This window comes from Balaenoptera borealis (assembly GCF_965194805.1).
Source record: "Balaenoptera borealis genome assembly, chromosome: 6".
In the NCBI taxonomy this organism is placed as follows: domain Eukaryota; kingdom Metazoa; phylum Chordata; class Mammalia; order Artiodactyla; family Balaenopteridae; genus Balaenoptera; species Balaenoptera borealis.
This window is the reverse complement of record NC_138863.1, coordinates 63,405,915-63,417,793: the sequence shown is the minus strand read 5'-3', so window position 1 is coordinate 63,417,793 and position 11,879 is coordinate 63,405,915. Positions and strand designations below refer to the sequence as shown.

The 11,879-nt window shown below is 43.8% G+C and overlaps 1 protein-coding gene across 2 annotated transcripts in view; it reads left to right on the top strand.

Annotated features, from left to right (window-relative positions):
* The window catches only part of DHRS9 (dehydrogenase/reductase 9), a 36,826-nt gene extending 31,999 nt beyond the window's left edge, over positions 1-4,827 (top strand). For both annotated transcript variants that reach the window (XM_082396865.1, XM_082396866.1), the window contains one exon: positions 2,245-4,827. In XM_082396865.1, coding sequence (XP_082252991.1) covers positions 2,245-2,468 — 224 coding nt within the window. In that variant the 3' untranslated portion in view covers positions 2,469-4,827. The remainder of the gene's footprint in view (positions 1-2,244) is intronic.
* The last annotated feature ends 7,052 nt before the right edge of the window (positions 4,828-11,879 follow it).

Genomic DNA, 11,879 nt, shown 5'->3' with positions numbered 1-11,879 from the left:
ACAATGACTAACACATAGTGAACATTTACTATGTACTTGTCACCATTCTAAGTGCTTTACACAAACTCTTTCATTCAAAATGCCCAAACAAACCCTCTGAATTTTATAGAAACAGAGGCACAGGGATGTAACTTGCCCAAAGTGGCACAGCTAGTAAGTGGAAGAGCTAGATCTAAACGCAGACAGCCTGACTTCGCCATCTATTCTCGGGCCGTGCACTGCAACAGGGACGAGGCATTGAGGAACTGCTGGAACTTCCTGTATCCGGGGCCCACCTCCACGTCAAACATCCTGGCCCTGTTAGGTTACTTGCTATTCCTCGAACACTTACTAAGCTCCTGCTTTGAGCCAAACAGGGCCCCACCTAATTTTGTGTCACTCTAACCCCAACTGTGATCTTACCTCTTCATCAGCAGGCTTGGTAAGACAGCCAACTGTGGCAAGGTTCAAGGCCAGGAGTTTTCAAGGCGGAGCCAAGAGCCCAGTCAGACCCACCTGGGGAGGTTTTTAGACTGACTGACTTCCCCAACCACCTCGCTACACACACACACACACACACACATGCACACACACACACACAGAGATACATATAGGTCAACTAGAACATCTGGTTTGACAAGCCTCCCAGTGCTGATATGTCACTATGTGTAGGGTTACAACCACTGCCATTAAATGCTCTGTTTCTCACTCACGTACCGCCTCTGAAGGTTCTAAGTAAGCTCGGAAACAAAATCCCTCATTGAAAAGAGCTTTCCCTGTTTGATGTTGACGTTGATACTTTCTAAGTGCCTGTGAATATATCATCAACTTCCATCTCAAAATTATTTTTGACTTGGCCCCTGGGTCAGGTGTCCTTTCTCAGAATTCCCAAAGGCTTAGAGCCCTATTTTGTCCTGGGTGCTCATTAGAATTTTCTGAGCCAGGACCTCAAGATCAGCCAAACTCATAGTTCCAAAGTAGACCACAAATTTAAGCTCACCTTGCTTCATTTCGCAAGGTGGAGTAGTAGGAGTTTAAAATTGACTAAGACTTACGAGCTAGCCTCAATTAGACTTTTTGAACAACTTTGGCTACTGGCCCTGAAGTAGAAAGAAAGATTTAACACAATAGATTTTCCCTTGAGAAGACACAACTCAAGGTATATTTTAAGAGCTTAGGAGGAATGCTCCAAGCCATCACCACTCCCTTGATAAAATACCTGCCTCTTTAAAGGTATCTTAGCTTGGGACTTCCCTGGTGGTGCAGTGGTTAAGAATCTGCCTGCCAGTGCAGGGGACATGGGCTTGAGCCCTGGCCTGGGAAGATCCCACATGCTGCGGAGCAACTAGGCCCGTGAGCCACAACTACCGAGGCTGCGCTCTAGAGCTGCAAGCCACAACTACTGAGCCCGTGTGCCACAGCTACTGAGCCCGCATGCTGCAACTACTGAAGCTCACGACCCTAGAGCCCATGCTCCACAAAAAGAGAAGCCGCCGCAATGAGAGCACGTGCACCACAACAAAGAGTAGCCCCCGCTCGCCGCAAATAGAGAAAGCCCATGCACAGCAACGAAGACCCAATGCAGCCAAAAATAAATAAATAAATAAATTTATTTTAAAAAGTACCTTAGCTCATTACACAAACACTTCATTTACCTGAGAACCAGGATACCTTTAGCTTCCTGAGTCAGGGCTTTGGGAGAGAATTCTCTCTTTATTCACTGACTTATAGAGGCACATGTTATATGAGTGTACGCACACACAGGCACAAGCACATGTGCACACTCACATTTCCTATAAACTTAGCACTCCCTTAAAACAAATTCGGAATCAAACTACTAACTTCCTGGGTTCAGAAGCCTCAGAGACTTTCTGAAGTATCTTTCCTACATTGGTTTAAAGTAGCGCTTCTCAAAGTTTGGTCCGTGGACCAGCGCCATCAGCATCACCTGGAAACTTGATAGAAGTGCAAATTCTTGGGCTCCACTTCACACTCACTGAGTCAGAAACTAGAGGTGGGACCTGGTTTTTAACAAGCCCTCTAGGAGATTCTGCTGCTCACTCAAGTTTGAGAGCCAGCGGTCTAAAGAAATCACTGTTGCATCCTCTTCTGAGGAATAGATAGAAACCCATCACAAGGGGACCCAGTTATAATGGCAAATTCAAAATAAATTCCCTCACTGCATCCTCCCCTTTGCAACCTAGCCTCACACTCCCCTATTCCCCTTCTTTCAGAGAGCAAATGTGCTTTTGTCTCTTTTTACAGGTCTAGACAAGCTGAAAGGCACTACATCCTTTGTGAACATGGATCTTTCCCTGGTGGTGGAATGCATGGACCACGCTCTCACAAGTCTCTTCCCTAAAACCCATTATGCTGCGGGAAAAGATGCCAAAACTTTCTGGATTCCTCTGTCTCACATGCCAGCAGTTTTGCAAGACTTTTTATTGTTGAAACAGAAAGTAGAGCTGGCTAATCCCAAGGCAGTGTGACTCAGCTGACCACAAATGCCTGCCCCAGGCTATGAGATTGGCTGATTCCAAGGACACATCTCCTTCTCCATCTCATTCTTTACCTAATCCAACCTGGACTCATTAAGATGATGCTTCTTTTGGTAAAAGAAGAGATCCCACGGTCACTGATGATGTCCCAGGGTCCCTTCTCAAACTTTATTTGAAAAGATGGGCAGGTATACACCTGCCCAACATTTAGGCTTTGCCTGCTTGGTACGATGTAAGGAAAATGGGAAGGCTTTCCCATCCAAAATGATCTCCACCCGTTGCCTGCCCCATGCTTCTGGTCCACAGCACTTAAAAGTAACTCCTGGGGCTTCCCTGGTGGCGCAGTGGTTGAGAGTCTGCCTGCCAATGCAGGGGACACGGGTTCGAGCCCTGGTCTGGGAAGATCCCACATGCCGTGGAGCAACTGGGCCCGTGAGCCACAACTACTGAGCCTGCGCGTCTGGAGCCTGTGCTCCGCAACAAGAGAGGCCGCAATAGTGAGAGGCCCGCGCACCGAGATGAGGAGTGGCCCCCTCTTGGCACAACTAGAGAAAGCCCTCGCACAGAATCGAAGACCCAACACAGCCCTAGATAAATAAATAAATAAATAAATAAATAATTTTTTAAAAAAAGTAACTCCTGAATGTTAAATATTTGTCCCTTACCAAAACATTGAGAGATAAGTAGAATACTTTCATAAGTGGATTAGGTGTGTTATCTTGCTGAGAGTAAGATTAAGAATAAGGATTAGAACTCAGTTCTTTGAGCTTTGATGGGGGCAAGAAAAGGAAGGGTAATGAAGCATTATGGAACTGGTATAAGCTAAGGGGCAGCAGAAAAATACTAGGTAAGACTACAAGTAGGAGGGAAGGAAAAGGAGAAAAGGAATAGGAGGACTGAAAAAAAGAAACAAGTGTAAAAGTAGAGGTAGGGAGATTCCAACACAAGCCTGCCTATCCTAGAGGGAACTACAGAGGACGGACAGCTTCTTCAAGGCCACTGTGAACATTAATGCCCATACAGCTCTCTGTGGAAAGATGGTAACAACAGAGGAACCAGTCATTCCAAAAGAAGAAAAAATGTAGAGCATGTGTGTTTATTCTGGTTTATTGTAAATATAACAAGACATAGACTATCTGATACAATTACATCTGAGATGGTTGGAAATCCAATATTTGAGGGGTCTCTGAAGCCCCATGAAAATACAGAGCTAAATTCAAAGACTCTCTTTCACCTACAGTTACAGTGAGAGCAGGTCTGCTCCTGGCTCATATCATGGTTCTAAATTGGGTTGACTCTGGACCCACCCCCCATCCAAAACAAACAGCTACTTAAACGGATGCTTGCCCAAACCCCAGCGCCCAGCCCAGTATCACTCACAGAGGTTGGCTGAATATTTACACAAAAAGCCTGAACTGTCAAAATTTAACATTTGTTGCAGATTAATGTAGGGTGAAACAGCGGGAGAAATTATCTAGTGTGCATATTTGTGTGAACACACACACACACACACACTGAACTGACTGTGAAGAAACTATTTAATGTCTGCTGCTTGAAACCATGTCACTTAGAAGATATCAGTAATTCAATTCATTTACACTCATCTTTCAGGAAACATCTGCCTATGAGGTAGTTTCCTCCTTTCACATTTGCAACATACTGATGACTTTGAAAAATCAAATCTCCAATGGTGTCAGGTCCACCTGAACATATATTTCATTATTTTGAGAGAAGATACACTCATCCTTTTTGCATGAAAATGAAGAAGATCACAGTAAGAATCAGATAGAAAAATTCTCGGGCAAAGTTATCTCAACTATCATCACTACCTACTTATGAACTCATCTCCATCTTGGCCCTAGCCCCAGAGACAGTCCACCTATAGATTCCTGATTTCTTCTGGTTGCCACTAACTACCTATGGGTTAGGTGACTGTCACCCGGCTTGTCCTTGGAGCTGAAGTTCATCCGCATTGTTTGCTGGGGCTCCTCCTTCTCCCCTTGAATTCCTAGATCTTGGCTTCATTTCATTGCTTTAAAAACATCTAGCCTGCTGCTCCCTGACCTTCTGGGCCTCCAGGGCTTTAGAATCTGCAGGAGCCTCCTTTGCCGAACTTTCCACCCTGTCGCTGGGCTTACCTAATGGTGTTATTTCCTTTGTTTCACCTAGACCTGAGTTCTTTACTCCTTTCTCCAAGTAGCTGCAATGGGTAAATCCCTGTTTCACCCAACCAAAAAAAATGCTGTACTTAAATGAATGCGCTCAAATATGATATCAACTTAAAATGAAACCAAATATATTCATCCAAGCAACTTTTAAAGCTTTTTCAACTAAATGAGAAGGTGGGGGCATTTGGAGTATAAAGGCATAGTCTCAACAAAAGCACAAGACCTGGGAGGGAGGGAGGGACCTGGGAAGGTCACGGCACCAGGAGTCTGAACTGTGGGTTCCTAGACATCTCTCCATCTCACCATCACTTCTCATATTCTCTGTGCTCTTGGGGAAATACATTTTTATCAGTAATATTTTGGTGGACATATGTGCTGGGCTTTCTGCTAAGCACTGGCCTACAGTCAGGAACAAAATGGATATGGTCCCTTCCTTCACAGAGCTTAAGGTAATCCAAAGGCTGAGGCTGCCACTCAGGATGCCTTAGGGGAGCTTCTCCAGGAATCTGTGGTCAAGATGAACTGAGATGTCGTCTTCTGCCACATTGAGCTTGGGAGGTCCTTCCCCACTTAGTTTGGAGGGACCAGGAGAACTTCCCAGATGTTCCCTCTGGTCAGATCTAAAAATCCAGCTGTGTCCGATATAGCTCTATCTGAACAATATATTCAAATCTGGAGTTTCTATCTCCCTCGCCCCACCTACCCTTTCCCAGTCCAGCACCAACTACTGTCAATTTTATCGCCTGAGGAGACCTCAAGTCCATCTACTTCTCTTCATGTCCAGTGCAACCACCTGTTCAAGCTTCCATCACCTCTTATCTCAACTATAGCATATTTACCCTGTGTAGCTTCAATGAGTTCTCCTCACTGCAGTCAGATTGTTCAAAATTTAAATCTGATCATGCTGGTCTTCTCCCCACCTCCACTTTCCTAAACCCTTCAGTATGTTCCCATTGCACTTTGACTGGATTAAAATGCATAACATAAACCACATTGTCCTGGCATGCCTCATGAGCCTCATTTTAGGCTACTATTCTCATTTTGCCATCTCAGGGCCTTTGACCATGCTTCTCCCTAGAACGTTCCGATTTTACCTGCTTATCTAGTTTCCTCATCCTACGATCTCAGCCCCTTCCTCAGGGAAGTGTGTACAATTCTAAAATCTGACCACCATCTTTTCATCCCAACTAGGTTCCCATCTTATACATTCTCACAGCACCCTATAATTTGCTTCAGGGCACTTATCACAGTCTGTAATTATGTATTTGTGTGGCTGGTAAGTTAGTTAATATTGGTCTTCCCTATCAATTTTTTTTTCTTAACTTCTTATTGACATTGGCAAATTAACAAGTATTTTTTCAAAAAAATGTTTTGTACAAAAATACTGTCAAAATTTCCTACAAAGCTTTCAACACAGTAGTATCTTTTAATGTACTGAATATAACTATTAGCACAGTGTCAAAAACGTTGAAGACAGAAACAATAAAAATCTGTGAAATGTTTGCCACTGATGACATTCCACACGCTATTATTGTCTGTACATACGGGGGAGGCGGACAGCCACCTTGAGAGTGAACAGTATGACTCTCCTATCAAATTTAAGTTCCATGAAATCAGGAACCATGATGCTTTGCTTATCTTCGTATTCCCTTGCCTAGCACATTACTGGCACATAGACCGGTGTTCAATAAATATTTGTGGAATAAATTCAGAAATCAGCCTGTATTAGCCGTTCTGACTAAGGTGCAGTCTATCACTTAAGATCAAGTTTGCCAGCCCCATTACTTGTGCTATCAATGTGTCAGTTCAGCAAAATCCTGTAACTTCCTTAAGCCTTTGAGTACTTCCACAAGGGCTCCCTACCTCCGGTTCTGCTATCAGCATTCCCTCAGAGATTAGCCAGTGTTGCCATAGTGATTTCCCGTGACCTGTTGATCCAAAGACACTGTGAAGGAGCCTGAGTCTATGCTGAGACTTCCTGGGTCCAGTGGTCACAGAAAAAGAGAACATTAGACATCATTTTGTCCAGGAAATTCCCTGGCAGTCCAGGGGTTAGGACTGAGTGTTTTCACTGCAGAGGGCCCGGGTTCAATCCCTGGTCAGGGAACTAAGATCCTGCAAGCCGGGTGATGTGGCAAAAAAAAAAAAAAAAAAAAAAAATCATTTTGTCCATTTCTCTGCCTGTAGGCAGGACATGTCCATGCCATCCAGGCTGAAGAGAATCTCTTCTATTTAAAATCTCTCCAGAAACTCCATAACTTCTGTGGGAAACCCAGCCCAGCATTTAATGAGGAAAACTTCCAGGAGCTTCTAAGAAAAGTGATCAATTTTGGCTCTTCTCCACCCTATTAATCCAAATAATTCTCAAGAACACAAGAGATAACAATACCATCGGTGTGGAGGAAAGAGCTAAACATTCGTAAAATGAAAAGCTTTTTAATATTTACAAATTATTTGTGACAACTTAACCTTTGCCACAGTTTATAGGGATAATACTGGCCAACAGTTTCATGAATGTTTGCACGTTGAAAAGTAAGACAATTCTGTTGATACTCAATTCAGATATTCTTCCTCAACTCTGTGATTCATTTTTTTAAAACAAAATATGAGTAATATCCATTCTTCTATATGAGGCATTAAAATAGCCAGGGCTCTAATGCAGATTCTGGTTTAGCAAAGTTTCCAAACTCTTTGTTCACACCGTACCTGCCTAGGAAAAAACCAGATCACAGCTCTTGCCTAATTCATTCCTGGAAATAAATAACACTCCAGCCTGAAACAGGTCATGCAAAGCAACATAGCATTCTGTCACATTCTACACCAGCAACTGCCCTCAGTTCCTTTTGAGAAACTGGAGATGGAAAGCATTCTGTGATAGACACATAGCATAAGCCCTGACCAAAACCATGCGGTCCCAGGCCTAGGTAAAATATTTACTCTCAGCCCTCTGGGTCTGTTTTTTCCTCCTAGATATGGCAACTAGAACTTGAGCATGATGCCATCCAATTAATGATGGCACCTTTGTTATGGATCAAGTAATCCAAGCAACCTGGCTTCTCACAGGTATAATAAGAAAAATATAGTAATGGTTATTCAACACTCAGTACATGTCAGGTTCTTAATGCATTTGTACATTGCATGAATGATTTTACCTAACCCTAATCATATCTTAGATATGGGGTTTTTTTGCTTTTTGTTTGTCTTTAATGTGGTAGGAACACAACATGAAATCCACCGATTTCTTCCCGATTCTGTAAGTTAAGTGTGGTAAGAAGGGATTGGATCTAGAACAGAGCACTCAGAATAATGAAAGGGAAAAGAATCAAGACCTGTGAGAAAAAAACAGCCACACAAAATATCCTTTGGTCGCCGTTTTCTCAGCACCCACTCCGTGGCGAGTCCCACCCAAGGTTCTGTGACTACAGAGGAAGGGAGTCCAAGATGCAGGACGGAAAAAAAAAAAAAAAGATGCAGGACGGACCTGGCAAAGCCTTCAGCTACTAGAAGAGTGTTCGAATGGAGAGAGGCGGGGTTGCAAGGCCCTTCAGATCTCTGTTCAAAGAAAAGTGAACAGAGGCCCTGAAAGCAACATTATCTGTCAGAGTCACAACAGAACGGGGCTCAGATAAGAAATGGGCCACTTCTCCTGTGAGAAAGATAAGAGACCTCAAAGAGTGACTCAGTAGAAATCTAAGAGCTCCAACATCATCACCCCTGAAGAGCTGCAGAAATAAGATAACGAAGATGATGTGATGATGATGGTACCAAATATTGAGTAGCTACTACATGCACAGCAAGCGCTGTGTTAATTGTTTTATATGCACAGTTACCTCACTTATTCCTCACACAACAGCCCTGCGAGGTGGTTACAAAGAAGATGAAAGCTCAGATAGGATACTCAACTTACACAGCACCTAGAGCTGGTGGGTAGCGGTGAGGACCGTCAGCTTCTACGTTGGACAGCCTCTTAGAGGTAGCCCCCTGCAACAGATGCTGCTAAGGGCCCTTCTTGCTCAGTGAGCATATATTTTTAGAACATCCAAGCCACAGCACTGAGAAGTTATATCTCTTACCAGTGAAATCGATTTACTTGGTCTTCCATACAGAGTTTGGAACTGTGAAAATGATATCAAAAATAACCACCACATTCATCTTGGTGTAAGAATGGGCTTTCAAACAAAAATCTTCCATGGCATTTGGGTCTGGTATTGATTGCTTTTGCACTATCAGAAACTTGCCGAAATCATTGCTTTTCTCCTGGGTGACATAGCAGCATTTCCCTTGTACTTTTCTAGCACAGTGTAATGACATGCAGTGGAAACCACAGGAAACTCTGTGGTTGGGTTTTGAACTTGAGCCATCATGCTCAATCCCAAAAGTCCGACAAGGGTACTGTGGAATGAAAACAAAGCGGGGGGTGTGACATAATTGGGAGGTCCTGTCCTTATTTAGGGGACAAGAGAAGCATCATTTAGGGGACTTGACTTAAGGGTCTTGGTTATAAATGTCTCCATCTAAACCCAAACCAAGAGCAAACCAGGGGGACCCCACTTGGGACACCCCTCAACTCCCAGAAGCCATGTGCTGGAGAGAGGGTACTTGAGGGGATGCTTGCATGTGTAAGTGCTGGTGTATTTCCTAGTTGGCATTGTACTTGGCTCCAAGTTAGGTGACAAGCATTTCCTGAACACATTCTGTTTTCAGAGCCAAGTTGAGAGCTGCAGAATGTCCTGTTGCAGGATTGCATAAGATCTCCCTCTGCATCTAATCCCTAGATGGTTAAAATAGCAACTGCGCTTCCATTTAAGCAGGAAGTGAAGTAAGACCACCTGTACTTCTGTAAATTGCCAAGGAAGCTTCCAAAAGGTACAAGATGAACCCAAAATCAGTTAAAGCAGAAAGAAAGTGAATGAATAATAGTAGATATACCATTTATGGAACAATTTTTATGTGAATGTGGGCTATAATGCATGATCAGGTATAATCTTCTCAACAACATTGTGGTAGGCGCTATTATGATGCCTCATTTTACAGATGAGAAAACTAGAGATTTGGGAGAGGTCGAGTGTCATGCCCAGGGACACACACACACACACACACACGCACACACCTCTGACTGGCCTGGAAGTCAATCCTGGTTCACCAGACACTTGTGCATGTCCCCATCTCTGCTGCCCCTTCCCCAACACATGGCAAGTTTTCAAAATGACCTATTCATGTGTTCTAATTTAGTCCCCTTTCTTTTAAGTAGTTAAGGCTATAGTCAGAGAAATTACTCTGTAAAGAGTCCCAATTTACCTCGCCTACCTAAACTAAAAATAATCCCTCTTTCCTCCCTCCATAGTGAAAATGGAAGGCAGAAGAGTATTTTCTGGTTAAATCCAAACTCTTCTGTGATAGAAAAGCTGCCCCAAATGAATTAAAGACAGGAGAAAAATTAGAAGCGAAAAAGATTTGGGATCTGTTATGAAGATATTCTGATACTACATTGGAGTGGGTCACTAGGAAAATCTATTCACGACTTCTAGTGAAGCCAGAGGCACTATATCAGCAAGCCGAGAGTTTTGCTGCCTGGAGGTACTATGCCAGAGCCTCCAGGGCGGCTATAGTGGATTCCCTCATTGGCTGGCAGGCCGGACAAACGTGAAGGCTCAGCTGTGTCTCATAATTGTCAAAGTGCAATGGCCACATCTCAGGTGGAAATGGTTGCCTGAGCTATTTCAGGGTCAAGTTTGAAGGAGACTGACTTCAAAAAATCAATTAAAGCAGCCAAAAACAAATTAAAAACCCACACACCTTTATAATATTTTTACAAAGAAATAGTATATGCATGAAGCCAGCCCACATAGCTGTGTGTCAAGTGAATTGGACCCAGGAAACTGTTTCAAATCTGGAATGAGGGACAGGCATGGGGAAAGGGGACTGGGGTTTACTGAGAGGCAGCAGGAGTTTCACAAGTGTTGTCTCCGAAATACACTTATTCCTGCCACCGTTTTGAAGGCGGCTCCATCCAAAGGATTAAGTGCTTAGTCCAAGAAGTTAGGAGTTGAGCTCCAGTCTCCTTAATTCCCAACGTTAAGCTCTTTCCACTGCACGGACCTGGTCCCCTCATGGTGATACTGGGTAATGATGGGCAGTCAGCTCTTTCTCCAAATGGTGTGGGTGCAGGAACTGCAGCTTCCAGGGGACTGGACAAGCCACTTCCTGACACCAGCCCCCTCCCTACCTCTATTCCTACCCCCAACACCTCTGGCCCCAGGAAACAAGTGGAGACAAATTGAGATTCCCCTCCTAAGTCCCCGCACCTGTGCTCCATTTTTGTTGGGATCAAAGCATGCAAGGCCAATACTGCCACTTGGACACTAGGGGGCACCTGATGCTCATAAAATCCCTGGGATTCCCCGGAAGGACCCTGCAGTTGCTGTTTGATCTCATTGGGAAGGAACATAATCGTTCCTTCTACCCCTAAGAAATATCACTTCTAACGGATTAAAATCTACCGTTTCAAGATGAACTCGTTTCTTTGTTTAATAGTTTTTCCTACTGGAGAAGTCTTCCTTTTAGGCCATCTAAATCTGACATGCTGTAGTTTTAGTTCTATGAAAACACAGTAAAAAGCAAGTTCCCTCTCGGATGGAAAACCATAATCCTCCCAGCCCTGCTATTGCTAGCTTCTAGGATAACCCAGAACAATGCAGAACACAATTAATGATTAATATAATAATTTTTTTTAAAACAGGGGACCAAAAATACTACAAGGCATAAAAGAAAAATAACCGCCATCTCCAAAGTCCTGCCCATCTCCTGAGCCCACAGCTCACTGTGCTTACATGTCTTCGCGGAGGAAGTGGTGCTGGACGGGTGAAGTCAGCCCCTTGGAGAAGCTGTCTTTCGTTTCACCCGGGGAAGCCCAGAGAACAGCAGAAAGAAGGGGAGGGGCAGGGTGTTCTCAGTTTCTGAAGCCCCATGAAGAGGCCCCAGGTGCCCCCGACATGCTGAGGCCTTTCGAAGCTGGGCTCTTGGCAACAGCCTTTGAAACAACTGAGTGTTGGCAACACAGGTTTGACATGAATATGCAAATCAGAATATTCAAGTCTCCCATTTCATGCTTTTGGATCCTTTTAAAAATCCAGTCACTAACTGTGACTAACAAAAAAGAAAGGAGAAAGAAAAAGTAGTCTGACCTTTGCTTGTTTTCCCCCACTGACCTCCTTGTGCTGGAGCCAAAGCACTT